Source organism: Emys orbicularis, chromosome 12, assembly GCF_028017835.1.
Source record: "Emys orbicularis isolate rEmyOrb1 chromosome 12, rEmyOrb1.hap1, whole genome shotgun sequence".
NCBI lineage: Eukaryota > Metazoa > Chordata > Testudines > Emydidae > Emys > Emys orbicularis.
This window is the reverse complement of record NC_088694.1, coordinates 8871946-8894568: the sequence shown is the minus strand read 5'-3', so window position 1 is coordinate 8894568 and position 22623 is coordinate 8871946. Positions and strand designations below refer to the sequence as shown.

General features: G+C 41.9%; 1 protein-coding gene across 2 annotated transcripts in view; it reads left to right on the top strand.

Moving 5' to 3' along the window:
• The window catches only part of CDH4 (cadherin 4), a 650110-nt gene that overhangs the window by 501274 nt on the left and 126213 nt on the right, over positions 1-22623 (top strand). For both annotated transcript variants that reach the window (XM_065414321.1, XM_065414320.1), the window contains 2 exons: positions 9487-9642; positions 20545-20689. In XM_065414321.1, the coding sequence (XP_065270393.1) occupies positions 9487-9642; positions 20545-20689 (301 nt within the window). The remainder of the gene's footprint in view (positions 1-9486; positions 9643-20544; positions 20690-22623) is intronic.

Genomic DNA, 22623 nt, shown 5'->3' with positions numbered 1-22623 from the left:
AGAAGCAGTGGGTTTTAGTTGCAGTAAGGGAGGTTTAGGTTGGACATTCGAAAAAACTTCCCCATTGTCAGGGTATTTAAGCACGGGAACAAATTGCCTAGGGAGGTTGTGGAATCTCTGTCAGTGGAGGATTTAAGAACAGGTTAGACAAACACCTATCAGGAATGGTCTAATTATTATGTAATCCTCCCTTGAGTGCAGGGGACTGGACTAGATGACCTCTCAAGGTCCCTTCCAGTCCTATACTTCTGTGATTCAGAATCAGCTTTAACCAGTTTTTTGATGCTCCCCACCCTTTTCCGTGGTTAGAACTCTGGTGCAAGAGAGAGTCTGGCCCAATGTTTGGAGATGTGTGGAGAGTGATATTCCCAAAATGGTTTGCCTGTCCCAGACTAAGAGGCACTCTACCAGATACCTTATGGTGTACCTGAGATCAGTTTTATTTGCAATGTATATGGAGTGCTTGTGATGCATACAGCATGTGTTCTTGTGATGTATATGGTGTGCACACATGTGCATGCTCGTATGTGTGTGTGGTGCAAATGGCATGTGTGTATATTAGTGTACGCTGTGCATATAATGTTTACAAGTGTGGTATGTGTGAGATGCGGACAGTGTGTATGTATGTTTTTGCACAGTGCATGAAGTATATTCGTGCATGTGTTTATGCACCATACATACAGTGTGTGTGTATGGTACATATGACATGTACGGATGTGTGTTTGTAGACTTGTGTCTGACGTTTGCTCATTTGTCAGTACTTTTTATGCTTTGTTCTCAGAGTTACTGGAGTCCCAACACTCTTTTGGCAGTATAATTTAAGGAAGAAATGCTGCTCTTGGATGTCCATGTTGAGCGGCCTTTGTCCTTGGTACAAAGAAGCACAATGTTCATCCAAGGGCAGAATTTGGCCCTAAGAGATACGGTTGAAAAACAATATTTCGTCTGAGAAGTTGTATAGTATCTCAATGAAAGGACACTGGGATCACAGCCATCTCTCAGAAACTGCACCAATGAAGAATAAAACAGGGAGGATTTAAACATGCATTAATGCCCTCTAATATTGTCCCTATGATAGATATTTTCTTTTAAGGAGAATTACACTTTCAGCCATTTCAAGTTTAGCTCGTTCCTTTGCTGATGAATGAAATCACTTTTCCATATACTCTACACAATGTAATATACACTACAGGAGGAAAGTATCTTGTTATATAGTTGGGATCATTAGAGACTTAATACAGTCTTCAGTGTAAAAGACCATTTACGGATGAGGGAATCGATACAATGACAAGATTATTAATCCCTGCCCTTCCAGCATCCATGAAGTACACCTCTACCCCGATATAACACTGTCCTCGGGAGCCAAAAAATCTTACCACGTTATAGGTGAAACCGTGTTATATCGAACTTGCTTTGATCCTCCGGAGCGCGCAGCCCCGTCCCCCCAGAGCGCTGCTTTACCGCGTTATATCCGAATTTGTGTTATATCGGGTCGTGTTATATTGGGGTAGAGGTGTAATATCTCCAAGATTAATCTAGGCAGATTTTGTAGCCCAAAACTTCGAAATTTAGAGTTTTATTGTTGTTTCCAGTGTTGTACATTGTTAGCTGCTTGTAAACAGGTCTAAAAGTTTCATTTAAGGCTGAGGATAGTGTCCTCTAATCCCACTATGTGTGATCAGTGATATCTGTAGGCATGGTACAGAGTGTGAATTGAAATGCACTGCTATTTAAGGTCAGGAGAGCTAGACAACAGGGGAAAAGATATAGCTTATTATGAAAGTAAAGGTCACACTGAGACAAATTATATCCCATGAGAGTGGAAAAAACTTCCCTTCATGAAGATACAGCAGTGTCTGTTTCTTAATGTTTACCTTTGTGCTGCCCCCACACTGTGATACCAAGAGGAATGCTACTTGTGTTGAAATGCCTGTATGTTGGTTGTACAAAGACTATTCTTTCCTCACTGATATGATGTGCCGTTTGATTTTTTAAACCGCTTGGACCAGATCCTCAGCTGGGGTGAATCGATGTAATTCTGTGGAAGCCAATGGAGCTACACTGATTTACACTAGCTGAGGACTGGCCTCGTTAGTTACAGTGATATAGTTAACCCCGTTAAGGTTGGTATTTGCTAATTCTTCTAACCTCATGTAACAAGTGCTTTTATTCTTCACCCAGTACCACTCCGAGGAGAGTGCTGGTCTCTCTCTTTCCTACATTGGCTTTGTGATGGAAGCTAATGGAAGGCTCATGGATGTACCCACAATAAGGACACACTCTGAAAAGACTTCAGGCAAAAATCTCAATATTCTTACTCGGTTTTTACTTAGTCCTCACTCATGCATAGCTGTCACTGACTAGCTGCTTGAGGAAGGGTTGCAGGACTGAATTATGAATAAAGATGTCAGGTTTTAGTCCATTATTAATAGATAAAGGAAAATGTCCTCCTGTAGCATGCAGGCCAGTGACTTTCCTATCATGACAGTTACTAGTGCTCTTTCCTGAGCTACCAGAGCAATTTCATTTGGTTTCAACTTTCATCTTGCAAGATGGCACTGATTAAATGGATGGAGTCTCCAGGCCCCCATCATTTAATAAGGAGCCCTGGTATCTTGCACGATGGGAGATCAAACTAAATGAAATAGCCCCAGTAGCTTAAGAAAGGGCCAAGTTCTCTGCACCTGGAAATGGCTGTTGCGCCATTGGAGTTGCCCCTAATTACATCACCAGGGACTTTGTGCCCTAGTAACTCCCATGATAAGAGCTCAGACTAGTAAAGGTGGGATTGGCAGTTTTGGGTATCTAAATTCTTGCTGTGGTAAAAAATATTGGTAACATGCTGCTATGTTCTAGAACTTTCAATAATGTTCTTTTTCTATCCATTTGCCCCCCTCCCGCCCCCCGTATTTTTCACTGTTTCCACAATGTGGTACAGTTTTTCAATTTGAAAACTAAATCTATTGCAAAAGAACTGGAGAACAGTACATATTGCTTTAGAAACTACTCTTCTGTATCAATTAAGATTACATGTGGAAGACCCATTAGCTTTGGCCACTTCCTGTTACAGATGCATTAGCTTTTTGACCTTCATAATAACAAGTAATGAAGGTTGCTTAATTAGCTAATCATGAAGACCATGCAGCAAATTACAGTATATTGAATCTTCACCAGTAAAGAAAAAGAGACCTGATGGCAGTGGCATCAACTGTCAGCCATTGCAGGTCCGTATCTCCACTCTAAACTCTTGCACCAGTAGATAAGAGTACAGCAAGCTGAGATGCCATATGAGTCCAACAGTCACTTAGTCCTGCAGCATACAGACTGCTAACTCATGCTAAAACACAAGTGCTCTGCAGTTGCAAACGGTATTACAGCAAAAGCTAAAATGCAGCTGATAGCCAGTGCAATTAGTATTGCCACTTTACAAAGCCTTGTGGCCTTGTAATAGCTCTCATGATTGTATTGGAAAAGGAGATTTTCAATAACACATTAAGGTCTCTTTATTAAGTCTGGTTTAGACTCTTCCTTTTCCCTTCTGCTTGGTGTTACATCTTCCGCATCTTCCCCTATATCATACACAGGGAAGAAAGACAAAACCTAAATAAACAAACCAGAAAAACCTGGAGGGAAAGACATGGATCAAAAGAATAACCAGGAGGGGTGGAAATCAAGGGATGCACATCCACACAGGCTCTTGCTCATGAACAGAAATTGGCCTGCTGGGAGGCTGAGTTGGGGAGAGATTGGCAGAAGCCAGAGAATCTGAAAAGCATTGGAAACTCAGGTGCAATTCCATAATTTAGTAAATTTTCATTGCTACCCCATTCAGAGAGTCAGTGTGAAGGAAACAGAATTCTACTGGTAAGTGTCAGCTTGGAGGCCAAGCAGATTTGTGGTTAGATTATCGGCGCTTACAGAGAGTACCTGTAGTTGCTTGAAAGCTGCAGAGAAGTATGGTAGTGGCTATGAGGTTTATTTCTTTGTATTTTAGTGTTTTGAAGCATCTCCTTTCACATACACAGATCATACGAGCGAGATGTAAAAGCAAAGGTTTTAATGCAGGCGAAAGACGTTCTGGAGCCCCAAAGGCCTCCAGTATAATATTTTTACTCTCCTTTGCATTAAGCTAAATCAATTAAAAAATCTTACAGGCCAAGAGTTTCCAAAGGATTCAACCTCACATGAGAGGCATCAGGCCACTAGGGCTAAGGGAACACCAGGCTAATGGACAAGACCTCCACAGTTAGGTTTTTGTGGGTTTTTTTTTTTTTAAGTGTTTTGAGCTCGTCCTTAGGAATGTTGATAGTAGCTACATAGAGAGACAGAAGAAATCAATAACTCAACTCCATTTGGTATTTCCAACCTTTCTCTGTTTGTCAGCCCAATTAAAAGGGGTAAAGGTCCCCTCCCAGTCAGCTTGTTTGTAGACTGTCATTACGGGAAACTGGGAACACACTACATATGATAATAACTTTATGTTCTAGAGATTGAAGGCCTGAGTGCTACCTCTGAAACAGTGGTTCTCAAACTGGGGCCGCTCCAGGCCAATGGGGGCTGCGGGAAACGGCGCGGGACAAGGGATTTGCTGGCCGCCGCTACCTGCAGCCTCCATTGGCCTGGAGCGGTGAACCGCCCCCAGTGGGAGTCGCGATCGGCCGACCCTGCGGACCCGGCAGGTAAACAAACTGGCCCGGCCCGCCAGGGGCTTTCCCTACACAAGCGGCGGCCCCAGTTTGAGAACCACTGCTCTAAAACGACTTCTGCTGTAGTTAATGGGAATTCTCCTTTAGCTCAGGTATGGTAGCACTTTTTCTTTCAGATCTGAGGGTCCTTTTTTCAAGTCCCAGCAAAGACAAATTCCTCAGAAGACAATTGCAATTGTTACTTTCTTTCTTTCCAGTGCCTCCCTTGCTGCCTGGGTAGCAGCTTGAGGTCATGGACTAATACAGGACAGAAATTAATAAATATTATCTTAACCCAATGGTTCTCCACATTTCTCTCACTTAATTATTCTCTGTCCATTTTATTTTGGCCAGGCTTACTGAAATAAAATATGTTTAAAAGTCAACGGGCAATAATATGATTGGAGATGCGGTGTTCGAAATCTGTCTTTTTACTGATTTGTAAAGAGATTGTGACATTATAGCTGAAAATGTTGACATGAATGATTCTTAAACATACAGCAAATTCAGTTTAATAAAAAAAAAAACCCTTAGTAGGAGTCTCAATGAGCAATAAGATGTAGCTGAATTAAAATATTTCCACTAAAATTAATGAGCCAAACTTAGAATGCTTAAATTGACTCGTAAGTGTGCTAATTTAAAGGATTTGAATATGTTTGCATTTCTTGGCTTCCATGCAACACTTTGAATACATGCGAGAATATAGCCTTCAATTATTTTCCATTTGGTCCTTGTAATGGGCAAAACAGCTCAGAGCTCAATAATAAAAGATATTTATTGTTTAGCATTGACACTGTTCTACATGGCCATTAATAATTATGCCGTGTTGTGTAAAACAGAAAACCAGATTCAAGTATCCGGAAGTCATGCAAATATTAATGTTACAGTTTCATCTTTTACATTGAGTTTTGTGGGATGATCTATCATCTTATTTTTCAGTTTGTTAGTAGAAACTGAATCAGGGGATAAATTGATCATTTTACTTTGCCTTGATACATCCCCAGCTGGGTACACCTTGCCCGTGACTTGTAAATGACTCGTTTTGTATCAAATAGCAAATATTATACAATGACAAAATAAGTCCAGGTTAACTTCATATTAACATCATATTATATCGTGATATAGTATATTTCACAGAAGCTCTTCTGAGCGAAATACAGTTGTGTGTCATTACATGGTATCTTGGATTACACATGATCGGGTAATTTACCAGTTATTTGGTGTCCCCCCAAATTGCCAACTATACAATTCTCAACAGACTCCTGTTCCTCTTATCCCCAGTCACAGAGCAGCAGTGCTGTCAACTTCAGAGAATAGTTATTCTCTTGTCACCCTGTAGGGTGAGACGGTTAGTAACTGCGAGACCCAGGGCAGGAATTAGGAACACTAAGACTACAGGGATATGATCAGTAGAAACAAAACAGATGTATAAAGTCTGTTACCTTGAACAAGCTCTTAAATTGAAAACTCACCCAATAGTAAAACTTATAGGAACAATACAGCTGGATGTTAAATCTTGATGGAGGTTTATGTCCCTTAAGATTTTGCCTAAAAATGTGACATGAAAGTCCTATATCAGTAAAGGATACTTAGCATGTGAAAGGGAAAGTCCATTAAAATTCAGCAATGCTAGAAACCACAAGATCAGATCTGATGACAGAATTACATGAATTTTATATCAAGGTTTACATCATACATTTCCGTGTATTTTGGCTATTATGTCCGAGAATCTTTAAAGGGGAAAGGGCTGTTTCTGTTTTTACTTACACTGATTTTACATCTCTGTCATTCCATTGATCTCCAGTTATTCTGGATTTATTATAGTGTAAATGAGAGAGCAGAATCAGACTCAAACTCTTTCCAGTTATGAGTTGGGAATTAAATTATTGGATTTTATTTTGGCTGGTTCAGCGGGGGTTGACCCTACAACATGCTGCAGCTTACTGAATGATGCATCTCATTAAGCCAACAGGGAGGTCTGATTGGGACTCAGAAGACTTGGGTTCAGTTTCTGATTCTGCCACAGTCTTCCTTTATGGCCTTGGTCATGTCACTCAATCTCTCTGGTCCTCAGTTCCCCATCTGTAGATAACGTTTCTCTACCTCATTGGGGTGGTGTGAGGAAAACTCCACTAGTGTTTGTGAGGCGCTCAGGATAAGGTGAGGAGAGCCATTTCAGAACCTAGATATACAGAATTATAACATTTGTCCTGATTCTGAGTCTGACAAACTCTCCATTGATAGTGCATTTCTTGATGTGGTTAACAGTCCCAAAGGCTAAATTCCTTCCCATGTGTTTGTGGAGAGTGAAAACCCTTTTATAAAGAATGAATGCATTACAACTATCACCAAACACCATAAGTTAACGGTAATTTAATGCACACATCACTTTAACCAGGTCTTCATACATACTGATACAGCGCCTAGCACAGTAGAACATTGAGGATCCTGGGGACCTCTGGGTGCTACAGTAATAACATTTTAAAATATGTTAATAAATTTAAGGAAAACTAACCTTTCACCATCTGTTCTGTAAATAAAAAAACAGCATAATTTTCATCATCATTATAAATGTAAGCTAAGTGAATGGCATGCATGTGTGTAGTCTCTGGTTTCTCTTCAGATCGTATAAATCTTTATCATAAGCATGTGTTGTGTTTTTCTCATTTACCCGACACAAATAAGATGTAAAGCTGCTCTTTCCTGATCTAGGAAATTCCCTGAACCAGTGATTCTTTTTTTAATATGGTAAGCTGGTTCGGTAACTATTCTGACAAATAAGCAAAGCTTATATTGTATTCACGTAATAGTCTTAATAGATCAAAAAGATTTGCTAGATTACACACTCGGAATGGTCAGAATGTTACAGATAGGAAGTATTCTCTTTTTTAAAGTATTCTTTTAAAAAAATCTCATTAAATGTTAAAATTACATGTTCTGATACAAAATTAATGTGCTTTTGTACAAGGAATACCTCAGTAGTGGCAAGACATACTATGTTTCATTATCATCAGTCTTTATGACCACTTCCCCATAGATAATTTCTCTCGAAAACCAAGTATTTTTGTTTTCTTACTGGAAAGTAAATTCAGGTAAGTAGTAGACTATCAGAGTGTGGGTGTGATTCACAACAAATTTTGAGTGATTGCCAAATGTTTGCAAGATTTAACACAGTGTATTTGTTTTGCTCAATGTAGAATAATTATCTCATAGATTTTCTTAGTACAGCTGGATAACTCATATGTATCTCACGGTATATTTCATTTCCTGGATCTGCAGTGATTTACTTACAGAAAGTTTAACTCTCATTAATGCTAATGAAAGAAATCCATGGAAAGAAGTGCGTGCATATATATTGGTCACATATGGAGGGTTTCAGGATAGTAGCCACCCCCTCCCAATTTCCTGTATCTGATAAACAAACCCTCATCTCCCCTTCAGAAACTACCTTTGTTCACCTAGAATGGAACTTCTTTTAATTCCGTTATTTGTGCCTCCTGCATACACCATAGTATTCCAGAGTGTGCAGACTTTTCAGAAAATGCACTGCCATATCAAAGAGATGCTAACGTACACTCATCTCTAAAATGGATTTATATGATGTTCCCACTAATTTATTGCATTCATAAACCTGGCTAGAAAAAAATGCCTGTTTTTCACATTGACACTTGTAAGACAGTTTGTGACAGTGTGGGGGCTGGTAGTTTGTTTATTTGTACCTTGTACCTTGCATTTTCCTTCAGAAATAGCCCTGACATTACAAGAACTGCTTTAAATGGCTGGTCTAGAAATTACCTTCAGATTTAAAGCAATACAATCAAGGTTGCTAGGGTAACATCTTAGCCTGCCTTTTTATTTTCTTTTATCTGTTTCCAAAGTTCATGTAATTCTTCATGCCATATCTGATTTTTGTGTGTGTTTCTCAAGGTGGGAAGGAGGCTGGGAGGAATGGGTTTTGAAAGCAATGCTGTAATGCTCTTTTCCATAAGAAGACGTTCAAATGTAATGCTAGCAGTCCATCAGGCATCAGTAACCCTGCATTAACAAGCCAACAAGCTTGTATTAGGAATGAAATCAAGGCTTCTGTTTTCAGAACAGCATGTGTGTGTTTACATACACATTTCAAATAGTTGGAAATGCAATCCTGGTGATTACAGAGACTTGTCAAAAGTGATTAGTGGGTGTCTAGTGATTTACAGATGCCCAGCTCCAGACACCTAAAAGGGGCTGGATTTTTAGAGGGCAAGCGTTTGATACTTTGTGAAAGTCAGGCCCCCTTTGAGGTGTCTCAGGTTAGATGCCCCTTATAATCACTAGTTGCTTTTGAAAATTTAGGGTCTGTATGCCTAGTCAGCCTGTTAGAATTCTAGGCTAAGATTTTCAAAAGAACCTGAGGGAATTAGGTGCCCAACTCCATTAGACTCCTTTAAAAAAATCTCAGCCCTAATTATTTGAATGCATAATTTAATCACCGTGGATGCCAGTTGCATAAATTGTGCATGAAAACGGATGCACTTCTGAGAATCAGGGCCAGAATGTCAGAGGGTTCTGCTTTCTAGGTTCCAAAGGATCATTGTAAACAAAAGTGAAAAAAATGAGTTGAAAGTTTATTAAAGATCTTTTTTCTGCAGCCTAGTTCCAGGCCGTTGGTATGCAGAGCTCCTATCAGAGTTAACAGCATTGCATATAGAAGGCTTGCAAGATTGGGCCTTAATGTCCTACTAACTATATAGCATGAATATCAATGTCACTAACCCATTGTCCATAGCTTACTGACTGTTATCTTTAATTATTTATACAGATTCGTTCCGATAAGGACAGTGAGATCCATATCAGGTACAGCATCACTGGAGTAGGAGCTGACCAACCACCTATGGAAGTCTTCAGCATTGATCCTGTGTCTGGCAGAATGTATGTGACACGTCCAATGGACAGAGAAGAAAGAGCCTCCTACCATGTAAGTATATGAAAATATCTTTTTTTTTAATGGTTTGTACATGTATCCCCTTAATCCCCAGCTCCCCTGCACTAGAATAGTGCAAAAGGACTTTGTGGCTAGAATACACACACAGATTTGGCTCCTTCCCTGAGTTTGGGGTCTGAACTCACAAAGTCAAAGTAAAACAATCAAAATTACTAGATTTCAGCAGGTTTCATCTCATCACTGAATGTTTTGTACAATTTAGATGTAGAACTGTGGACCCAACTTGTCTGCTCAGAATTAGGGCCCAGGTTTGCATTTCCAGTTTATAAGGAAATGAGAAAGCATGCGAGTGTTGCCCAGTTCAGAATTTATTGATCACATATTTTGCACAGATCAACTCCTTTCCCTGTGACTGAGAAAAGGACTAAGGCATGGTTTTCATAACAGATTTGCATGGCTTTCACTAAAGGTGCGATTCTGCATTGATTTGATTAAATCGGTGCATTTTGTATATGTCTACGTGGGAGCTGGAAAGGGTAATTTCCAGTTCAAGGAGCCAGACTTGCACTAGCTGTGATCAAACTAGCATGCTAAAATTAGAAATGTTGCCATAGTGGTGCTAGCGGTGCGAGGGGCTAACCTGCCCAAGTACATGCCTAGCACCTTGGATAGGATCACTCTTGAAGCAGCTATCTCCTCACACCACTCGCTACTGCTACACTTCTATTTTTAGCACATTGGTTCTATTGACATGGATATGTCTCCTTGAGCTGGAATTTGCACCTTCCAGCTCTAGTGTAGACATACCCTTTATGTGTAGACTCTCTGTGTTGTTTTAAATGTGCTTTACATGGGTTGGCCCTTGTTAAATAGGCAGCATCGCTATTGCCACTGTAGCCCTGGTAGTGTAGACGCAGACTACAGCGACAGAAGGAGGATTTCCATCACCGTAGGAACTCCACCTTCCCGAGTGATGGGTCAAAGCATTCTTCCATCAGTCTAGCTGTGTCTACACCAAGGGGTAGGGCTGTGAAAAATGTCACGCTGTTTGTGATGTGGTTAAACCAACCTGAGCCCCATTGTAAACATCTTCTGTCAATCTAGTTCCGCCTCTCTGAGAGCTGGATTTGCTACTCCAATGGAAGAATCCCTTCTATCTCTGTAGTGTACAGCACTGCAGCCGTGTCACTATAGCGTTTCTAGTGAAGACATAGCCTGAGCCTGCTTTAAACGGATGTAGTGTCCGCACACAATGTTACACTCATTTAGGGCATATCTACTCTAGGAAACTGCTGTGACACAGCTGTAGGATAGACACTACAGCAACAGGAGGTTTTCTGTCACTGCAGTAAATCCATCTCTCCCAGAGGCACTAGCTAAGGGTATGTCTACACTGCCGCGCTAGTTCGGCGGCTGGGGATCGAAGTTCCGGGTTCGATTTATCGCGTCTGGTGTGGACGCGATAAATCGAACCAGGAAGTGCTCGCCGTCGACTGCGGTACTCCAGCTAGACGAGAGGAGTACCGCGGAGTCGACGGGGGAGCCTGCCTGCCGCGTGTGGACCGCGTCTGAACCGCGGTAAGTTCGAAGTAAGGTATGTCGAATTCAGCTACGTTATTCACGTAGCTGAATTTGCGTACCTTACTTCGACTTGGGGGGTAAGTGTAGACCAAGCCTAAGTCAACAGAAGAATTCTTCCATTGACCTAGCAATATCCACACTGGGGCTTAGGTCAGTTTAACTGCATCACACAGGGTGTGAAATTTTTCACAGTCCTGAGTGATGTCATTTAGCCATTGTAACTTGATAGAGTAGCAGTGGTGTAACTGAAAGCTGGTCAAGTTTGTGTATAGACCAGGCCTAAAAGAATGTGAGAAACCAATATCAACAGTAGGGTGTCATAGGAAGTTACCGATTCATTACTGCAGTTGGACGTGCAGTAACAATTATAGTCATTTTTCATTTTAAATCCTCTGGAGGTGTTCAGACGCAGACAGTACAGTGCGGAGATCATATAAGATCTTAAGTAGGTAGTGTGACGGGGCAAGGCCAGATGGCTATAGAAAAGTAATGGGAGATAGATATATTAGCCCCAGGTTAAACAAATCCCTGGTACCAGGATAAGTAAATAGCAGCTGCTCCAGGTCAATTAAGACACCTGGGGCCAATTAAGATCTTTCCAGAAGGCAGTGGAGATTGCTAGGTTGATTGGGACACCTGAGGCCAATCAGGGGCTGGCTGAAACTAGTTAAAAAGCCTCCCAGTTAGTCAGGTGGGCGCGCATGCCAGGAGCTGTGAGAAGTTGCGCTGTTGGAGAGACTGAGCTGTATACACCATACTAGGTACAAGGAAGAAGACCCTGAGGTAAGGGTGAAGTGGAGCTTGAGGAAGTGGGGGCTGCTGTGGGGAAGTAGCCCAGGGAATTGTACGTGTCCTGTTTCTAAAAGGTCAGCTACCATAGCTGATACTATTAGGGTCCCTGGGCTGAAGCCCGGAGTAGAGGGCGGGCCCGGGCTCCCCCCCCCTTTGCCCCTGATTAATCACTGAGACTGGGAGACACCAGAGACTGTGCAAGGGAGGATAGCTTCTCCTCACCTCCTTCGCTGGCTTATGATGAAAATGGCTCAGTAGACTATGACCCTTGTCTCTAGAGAGAGAAGGGTTAAGGGGAGGGTCACAGTGAGCCTCTGAGGCTAGCGAAATCCGTCAGGAATATTTGAGATAGAGCCTATGTCGCTTCAGTGTTTTCGATATTTTTTCAATGCTGCTGGGTCATTCTAATAGCTCTCAGTTGATATAATTCACAAGCTAACCCCTTTGATGGAACCATTATGATGTCTAGTACAAGACACTCTGAGCCAAAAAAAAAATGACTTAGTCTCCCATAATAATGACTTATGTGACCCATAATACATAACAAATGTATCCTATAAGTATATTTAGACCAGAAATTTCAGGAAAGCTTGGAAAAGGCTGCCGTGAAGTGACTGGTATCACTTCCCCAAAAAACAACTTTAATTTCTAGCACCTGGAATCAATGAGAACTTCTTTTAATCTCATTCATGGGAGTCTCTTTTCTGGAAGGCAAGAGACCTAGGCATAACCAAACAACCACAGCCAAATTAAGGGTTAATAAATGATTAATAGATATAATAAGCCCATTACAGGCAGGAGTAGTATATGACAACAAATCCTGCATCTTAGCATGGGGTTAGACTAGATGAAACTTGCGGTCCCTTCTAATCCCATGGTTCTGTGATTCTATGTTTTAAATGGGGGTAAACACATCAGAAGAAGGTATTTATAGATCATTATAAGCCATGGTTATAAACAAACTTTTGACCTATTGGACTTTTAAGCAATTGATAAGTGATTTATTAAACCATAGATTATGCATTTATTAACCCTGTGTTACCCATTTATAAATGTACCTTTATATAAAGTGGTAACCCAAAACACTGTGGTGAGGCCAATGTCCCAGAGTTACAGGAAGACAGAAAAGGCTTATGTGCAAGACTTCCCTATATGGGACATAACTAGATCTGTTTGTGATTCTCTCTCTAAGCAATGAAGACAGAGGTCAGATCTTTAGCTGGTGTTAATCAGCATGGCTCCATTATTATTATTATTGTAGTTCCTAGGAGCCCCAGTCATGAACCAGGACTCCACTTGCTGCTGTACAAACTCAGAACAAAAAGACAGTCTCTGAAGAGCTTACAGTCTAAGTAGGCAACAGACATAGGGTATGGGAAGAGGTGTGACCCCCCAGAAGAGTAAGTAATGTGATGGCCGCAAGCATCATGTTAGATGCAGGATTTATTTTTCCCTTTAGGTGGGCATACTGGGGAGAGGATAGGTTAAATGGGAGGAAAATGGAAGGGAGATGGGACATGGGAGGAAAGGGGGCGGGCAGGGGAGAATAGGGTAAGGGGGCAGGTGTGGAATGAAGCTCAGTTGAAGAGACTGAAAGTGAGGGGGTGGGGAAGATTCAAGCAAACAGCCTATCAGCACAGGGCAGAGAAAGTCCAGTCAAAACTAGAGAAAGTTCCCCAAAGGACCAGCAGTCCCTGCTTTGGCTGCTTCTGCCCCTACCAACAGGTGTGTCTGGCTGGCTGCCCTCTGTAGTTTTCTGTCAAGCCCCACATGTTGGGGGAGGAGGGGAGACAGTGTGTGGTCCTAGTGCCCTCAGAGGGGGAAGTCTCCTGTGCAGGTGTGATGGATTCTTTCTAAAAGGGGGGGGAGGAGCATGAGGCCTTGCCCCCTCCATGGCCCCACCCCTGCCTCTTCTCTTTCCCCCAAAGCCCCATCCCCCAGCCAAGCTGGAGCCAGGCCAGGGAGCCCGGGCCCCTCCACCTGCCCAGGATGTGGGCGGGGGCTGAGTGCAGCCCCAGATCCCCCGCCCAGTGCAGGTGGAGGGTCCACAACTCCCCAGAACTGTCCGCATGGCTCTTACCCCAACCCGGCTCTGGCTTCTGGGCTGGCCTGGGGGCGGGGCCTCAAGGGCCAAAGATCCACAGCCGGGCCATGGTAAGAGTGGACCCTCCATCTGCCTTGGGTGGGGAGCCCAGCAGGTGAGCACACGGGCAGGTGGAGGGTCCGCAGCTCCCCACAGCTGCCAGGGCTCCTTAGGCCGCTCTTACCCAGGTCGGGCTCCAGTTTCCAGCCTGGCTGGAGAGCGGGGCCTCAGGAGGAAGAGGAGGGGCAGGGAGCCAGGTCCATGGTGAAAAGTGGGAGCGTCATGGCCCCTTGGCCCTCCCTATTCTGGCACCCCTGCTACTGTGCACAGTTCTGGGACCAGGGAGATGCTGAGAAAGGAGTGGCCCTGGCTGGGCCCCATGTTTCCTCCTCCCCTGCAATATAGCAGTTCCTACTTTGGTTCCTTCTGCCCCTGCTGGCATCGCATGCATTGGTGGTATAGTGGTGAGAATAGCTGCTTTTGAAGCGGTTGACCCAGGTTTGATTCCCAGCCAATGCAGGGAGGCATTTTTGGGGGGGAGGGATAGCTCAGTGGTTTGAGCATTGGCCTGCTAAACCCAGGGTTGGGAGTTCAATCCTTGAGGGGGCCACTTAGGGATCTGGAGCAAAATCAGTACTTGGTCCTGCTAGTGAAGGAAGGGGGCTGGACTCGATGATCTTTCAAGGTCCCTTCCAGTTCTAGGAGATAGGAAATCTATGGCTGGCTTCTCTTTGGCTGCAATGAAGTTGATTGGGCTTATGCCAATTTCTCGTAGCTGAGGGTCCTGCCAATAAGCCACAATATTACTAGAGACAGGCCTGACCTCGGATCCAGACACATCTGAACTTTGGGAAAATTTGGCTCCAGATTCAGAGTTGGGTCTGAATTTTACAGCTCAGTTCATCTCTAGGTATTATTAATACCTAATGAAGATTCTTCTTAGCTCACATAGTAGAGTCCTGGGGCCAGATTTTCAGCTGGTATAAATCCATTTGAGATCAGTGGAACTACACTGATCTACACCAGGTAAAGATCTGGCCCCTGGGTTTTTAGCATGTAACATATTGGGTTATCTTCTGTGTGCCACAGGCTAGCAGTTCAGCTGTGCTGGCTATGTATGATATATGCAACTCCATTTCTTTACAGCCCCACACAGAGCTAAATCTTTTCGGCATCTCTGTTAGCATCACATGCTGTCCATGTTTATTTTATTTCTAAATAACCTAAAAGCCAGTAAAAAAAATCTTCCTGAGAATTAGGGAGGACACATGCCAGAGTTCTGTTTCATTAACTCCCATGTTTTCCATGTATACTTTCTTTTGTATAATTATCCTGATTGCGTCAAGATTGCTCTTTCTAAAGCACTCATCTTTTAATTCTCCACATTAGGAAGCATTTGCCTGATGAAACCCACCTTTTTTCCGAGATGAACCATATCAATTTTTAATTATTTTGGTAGTTCTGAAGCAGAACTCGCTTGTCAGCTTTTAATGTTTCTCTTGAGCTTCAGAGGGATGGATTTTCCAAGGCTCTGATTCATTGCAGCAGTACTTTCTCTGTTACACGGATGTCTGTGTGTCTCAGTTTTTAAACAGTGCCAAATAACTTTCAGGAGATATCCGTGTTTAACATGGATCACTTCTCTTGACCCTGGTCAACCTGAGTTCCCATCAGCTCTCTGTGTTGTAGGTGATGACTCTCTGATTGCACTCATGGGCAAATCAGTGCCTCCTGGTGCTTTTCTGATTATTTCAGGTGCCAGAACTTCCTATCAAACTGCAGTCAGTAGTGATGGGCAAACAGACTGGTTGGTCTCTCACATATTTTCAAGCTTTGTTAACAAAACACCATCACCATAAAACATAACATTTAGCAGTCAGGCAACGATATTCAATTAACATGCTTCGTTTATATGCCTGTTTTTAAATACAGATATAGCTTGGAATAGTCTCAACCAGCACTTTGCTTCCATTAACACTTTTATGAAATATCATTCAGTCAGAGATGCCTGGACAAGGGGAGATTGGTTACAGGGTGAGACGGGAATCATTTAGACTGTGTGGGAGACAAAAATTATTTGCAGTGTTGTAGCCATGTTGGTCCCAGGTTATTACAGAGACCAGGGGGATGAGGGAATATCTTTTATTGGACCAACTTCTGTTGGTGAAAAAGAAAAACTTGCAAGCTTACACCGAGCTCTTCTTTGGGTCTGTGTACCTTGAAAGCTTGTCTTTTGCACCAACAGAAGTTGGTATAATAAAAGATATTACCTCACCCACCTGTCTCTGGGAGACAAAAAGACAATTAGAAACAAGGAATTTGACCCAGAGAAACCAGAACTAATTTCAATAATATTTTGAACCATGTTTACAGAAGCGTATGTGTAATTCTGGTCATTTGTGCCATAATAACTTGATGTTTAATCATGATAAAGTGTGTGCAAATTAGGCACAGAATTGTATTCCTAATTTTTTTAAAGATCTGTCACTTACTGATTATACATATTTATATTAATTGTATTAGTGCAGAAGTAGTATTTATATTTAACACATTTCACTATGTTGACTTTGACTAACTACCTTCAGATAGCACCAGCCTCCAATGTCATCAATAATCATGATGCTGAAGCATTTGTATGCCAACAGCTACATTTGCTCTAGAAATTGTCTCTGGAAAAAACACAGAGACTAGTGGTAGCTGCTGCCTAAGTAGGTTAATAAAGACTGTCATACTTTTAAAAATATTTGTTCAAGGGGACTGGCCAGCTCTTTGGCTGATACAAAATGGAACTATAACTACTTCCACCGCAGAGGATCTGGACCACTAGCTAGACTTTATTTATATTTATGAATCCTACACAATGGCTGTTGGATTCCAACATTTTCCATTGTTCCTATTTATTCTTTCTCTAACCTTCAGCCAACACCATGCTCTCCACTTTGTGACAACTTTAATGTTTAATGTCAACTTTAATAAACAGTTACTAAATATCCCTCCAAGCACCCAATTGAAATTCCACCTGATGGTCTCCCATGTAATGTTTTTGTGTGCTCCCACCTTCTCTTCTACCCAAGGCTATGGTAACTGGCCTTTCAAACAATGGTTTCTCCAGTTCCGGAAGACTTTAGTCCCATCCTGAATCTGTGTGTGCTCCGTTCCAGTTGTCAGAAGTAAACCTGACGGTTGTTTAGTCACCTTCTTCGCCCTGCCCCCCTGAACAGCTCACATACTATGAAAAAGCACTTAAGTGTATCAATTTCTAATCCCATCCGTTGTCTTATCACAACATCCATCGTGTAGCAGATGGAACTTGATTGCTGCCCTGCCCGCTGAGCACTGTGTGAGACTAAATCATGCATACTGAATAAATAAGTCATAGTCATATATACTTGTGGAGCAAAAAAATGTAAAATATGCTGGGCTTCATGATGATGTGGTATGTCTGTGTTTCCCATTTTGAGAGCTCCACACTAGTTCGAGGGTGGAGGGTGGGAGGGATTGCAGGACAGAAGAGAAGATGGAGGAGGGCAAGGAAAGCTCCCTAATATCTGCTCCACCCTGTCCCTCCTTTAAACATGCCTCAAAGCCGCAGGTGACCCCTTGAAAGCCACCTGCCTTCCCTCCCTGCTCCTGCAAAGAACTCTAATGTAGCCAGTCCCAGGAGTCACTCTTGTTGTGCATTGTTATAGACTCAGACAGCAGCCTGCTAGACTGAGCGTCTTTCCCAGGGAGTTCATGTCAACTGTAGTTGATGCTAGCAGATGGTCCTGACCCCCAGGTAAGGAGCATGTAGCCTACAAAAGGATATGGAGGAAGGTCATTGCCAGGTGAGAACAACCAAAAGAGCACAGAAAGAATAAAAAAATACACAAAAAAGGACAAGGAAAACAGGCAAAAAGGAGGGGGAGAGAGAGAAAAAAATGGTCAGAAAGGAGGCAGTAACAACCACACAAGGGAGATAACACAAGAGAAGCTGTGAGGGCACCCAGTCACCAATGCAAACCGGAAGGGTGCGGGGGGGGTATCAGCATTGGGACTGTGGTGCTCTGTGTTTGGATTGCATGTTAAATCAAAGGGCGCGTATCACCAAATTCAATCCACCAGGGTGCAAGCCTTAGCTCAGCTGTCCATACTCTCAAGTACTGTTCTCACCTTCAGAATTCAGGTTTGAGGCTCTAATGCTGATGTTACCATGGAGCAGGGGAGCCTCATGCGTGTGTATCACTGCAGGTTTAGTGAGATAACTACCGTCTTGCTTATTGAATTTTTTTCTTGAGTGAATCAGTAACATATGCATATATACACAGGCATGTGTGTGTGACAAGCAGATAGACGTGCAGTGCTGAGAAATTACTTACTCCTGGAGATTTCAAACAAGAGCTATCAAATGTAATTAAAATTTGGGGGGGATGGGGAGCCAGATCTGAAAGAGAAAGATATCGGCTTTGCACTCTGCTTTATCTCTGAATAGAGCCGTTTCCGCTCCTGAAAATGCAGCAAGTAGGAGTCCAGTGAGGCTTCAGTTTGAAGATAATAACTTTAATTTTAGCTCAGAATTACTTTTTTTCAAAGACAATCTGACCTTTGACTTGTAAAAGTTATTGAATTGCGACATCTGACAATGAAGGATAGCTCTGCTGACACAAGTCAGAGCAGTTTATACGTAGGCATGAAATGCAAATATTAAGAGCACTAAGCATCAGGAAACACAAATGAGAGAGTCTGTATTAAAAATGAAGTCAGCCTTTTTAATATTTAAAAAAATGTGATTTTTAACCTTTTTTTTAAAAAAAAAAATGTCCACCCTCAGTCTGTGTGGCAGATTGCTCTCTTCTCTGGATTAAATCTCAGTCCAGCCTATCAAATATAGCGTGATTATATTTGTTAAACCTTCTTGGAAAACAGACACAAAGGGGTAAAATCCCATCAATCATAGTCTCGGCAAAAGCGAAAGACTGAAATCGATATTAATACAATTAGCACCCTTACGTGCTAGGCCTCAGAACTACGTACGTTCTTTGACACATTGGGCCTGAATTTTAGAAGTGCTGAGCATCTGCAGCTTCAATTGACGTGAATGGGAACTGGAGATACCAGCACGTCTCAACCTCTAGGCCATTATACATTAGGAATCTTGTAGGGAAAAGCATGATAGCAGGTGGTATAATATGAGGAATTCACTAAGGGCCGATGGGGCAAGCCTACTTGTGTATCTGGTGTTAAAGTGACAGTCCTGTTTTTCTAGACAGCAGTTTCACCAAACTCCTTTTATGTGGCGTTTTCATTCTTCATTCATCAGTATTTCAGAATCTGCCCCGGAGGTGTGGAACACTGTCCCTGATTTTTATGTCAGTGCAGGGATTCAACAGTGCTCACTGGTACTGAAATGAGGGAAAGTGACAAAATTAAAGCTGCAAAACTCTCCCAGAGCCAGATGTCTCTCCATTGGTCAACTTAAGTCAGGCACAATACAAGACTTTCATAGCCAGTCCTTCTTCCAAGCCAGCTTTGATAAATACCTTCAGCACACGACCCATTTAGAGCAGCCATCTGTTCCATATAATGAAGGAGCTATCCATTTTTTCTCACCTGATTACTGATTGTTCCAGAGTATTGTTGATTGCTTTGTTTTATTAATTACTCATTTTGACATGCTATATCTGTCCCTTTTATTCTGAAAACTGATGGTCTCGGTTTCCAGCATTATTATCAATAGTTAGTCCTAATAAGATGGGGTCCCAGTGCCATTTTAACTGAGAACTCAGCAGTACAGTGCTGGCTATTATAATGTTGCATCATTGATGCTGTAGTTAATGTTGAGACAGGCTTCCCATTCTTAAGTATACATGGGTCTCCCCTTTGGAGAAATTGAATAAGTATTGGGCAGAGACCATCATTTTGTTCAGTGTTTGGCGCCTAGGACCATGGTTGCTGTACATAACTAGTGCTCTTAGGTGCTACAGAATACAAATAATAACAATAGTATCAACAATTATGAGATCTCTTTACTTATTAATTACCACAGGTCATTGTGGCCACAAAGCAATGTGAGATTCCATGGTACATTGCTGAAGTTCTTGTGACCAGTGGAAAATAAACCCATGTCATCATGGTATTAATAACAGTAAGCAAAACTTAGTCTTCGGAGATTGCCAGGCAACAATTACTACTTTTCTTAAACTACTTAAAAGTAGTGATTTGTTAGCCGTGGAGAAAATGTTTCTTTTAGCTGATAAAATTATTTGTTTCTATTTACTATTATTATTTGAAAATGATTTTTAATATTGGGCCCTGTTGTGAAACGTTATGTATCCTGCAGCGCCTAGATGAAAACCAGATATCTGGTTTCTACTGGAAAAATGACATTCCTATAGTTTAATTTTTGGAAAGAATTTAAATGCTGAAGTCAACGCTGACAAAACTCTTTTATCCAACGAATTCTGTCACTGACATTATGCTTCCACTGTGTTTATTTCCAGCTGAGGGCTCATGCAGTGGATATGAATGGAAACAAGGTGGAGAACCCCATTGACCTCTACATCTATGTGATTGATATGAATGACAACAGGCCTGAGTTTATAAACCAAGTCTATAATGGATCTGTTGATGAAGGATCTAAACCAGGTAGAGTTGGAAGAGCTCTTATGATAAGTCTAAGTCTTCAAATATAAAGCACAACTTGGTTTGATCACATGTTTCATGACTCCTCTTGATGCACAGGGATTGTTGTTTTTTGTAAAAGATTGGTGAAAACTTGAACAGTTTAGCTGAATTACCATACACGTTGAAGGGGAGGAGGTGTAGAGTTGAATAAAATGGGAGCTGCATCCAAATCACACTACTTGGAAGTTTTATTTGCAAAAGCAACTGCATCCGAAGAAGTGGGCTGTAGCCCCCGAAAGCTTATGCTCTAATAAATTTGTTAGTCTCTAAGGTGCCACAAGTACTCCTTGTACTCCGGATACAGACTAACACGGCTGCTACTCTGAAACCTGCTGAAGCTTTGTAAAATCAAACCTGGTGTTGCCTGTCTCGAACGTTTGTTACATTTACAGTGTTCTACAGTAACATGTAATCAGTACAGTAATAATGATAGAATCCTAAAAAGAAAAACAAACCCTGCAATGATCTTGACTTTTACCTGACTGTATGCTCGAAATACTGTATATCTGGCTGACTGAAACGTAATCCAGTCATTTGTAAACTCAGTATTTACCATCCAGAGTCCAGTAAGGTCTGTGTCCCAAGTTGTGGAAAAACAACTTACTTATACGGGATCTGATCCAAAAATCGTTGTAGTAAATTACAAGGTTCCCACTGACTTCATGGTGTCTGCTCTCGTGCCATGTTTTTTCTGCCGATCGTGAATTATGCAGAGATCTGAGACCAGATTTTCAAAAAAATTAAGTGTGCAAATTCTCATGCAAAATCAGTGAGTACCTAATTTGTGCATACATTGAGGTAATGGTGCAAGCATTAGCACATTTAAGAAGTCTTTGGAAAAATTTAGCCTTTTTTAACATTTCCCTTCCAAATATACTGTTGATTCATTATTGGGGGTAGAGCATAAGTAGGCAGTTTACAATATGGTAAATGGTTTGCTTTAGCTTATTCCTGAATATAACTAATATAAATGTATTCATTATTTAATGAAGAAGTGGAGATTGTGTTGTGAAAACTATTGCCACTATTTTTAGGTAAACTGCTATAAAATACAATGCTCCTAAAGCCTTAATGAGATTCCCCCCCCCCCCCCCGGATAAATTTATCTGCAGTTGTTTACAGGTAGAAGGGTTAAACATCACATGACTTTTGGTTTGTGTCAGCAAACATTTATCATTACTTCTCTGCTGCCTGAGGTAGTTGTCATAGAGAAGTCTCCTGAGGCCACTATTTTTAACAAGGTGAATTGCAATCCTGATTGATTGTCTTTCAGCAGTGTGAAGAATGGCTCTTGTGGTGACATGTCATGGGGACAAAGTGTGGCATTATTTCTTGAGGAAAGAACATGACATAGCTTCCCTCTTGGTATGTTTGAGGTAGAGATGCACCAAAGCTTCAAAGTTCTCATCCAGATTCTGATCCTCAGAGTTGGGCTGTAAAGAAACTGAACTGATCATTCTAATGACTCTTTCACAGAGAAGTTTTTTTCCCCTCTGTTACACTAAGGCCAGGTCTACACTAACCCCCCAATTCGAACTAAGGTACGCAACTTCAGCTACGTGAATAACGTAGCTGAAGTTCGAAGTACCTTAGTTCGAACTTACCTCGGTCCACACGCGGCAGGCAGGCTCCCCTGTCGACTCCGCGGTACTCCTCTCGCCAAGCAGGAGTACCGCAGTCGACGGCGAGCACTTCTGGGTTCGACTTATCGCGTCCAGACAAGACGCGATAAGTCGAACCCAGAAGTTCGATCGCCAGCTGCCGAACTACCAGGTAAGTGTAGACCTACCCTAAGGCCACACTGGGGCTTCCACATACAAGTTATCAAGATCTGAAGTGCTGACTGAAATAAGCCATGATGGTCATGACATTTCCATAACAAATCAGACTTCCCA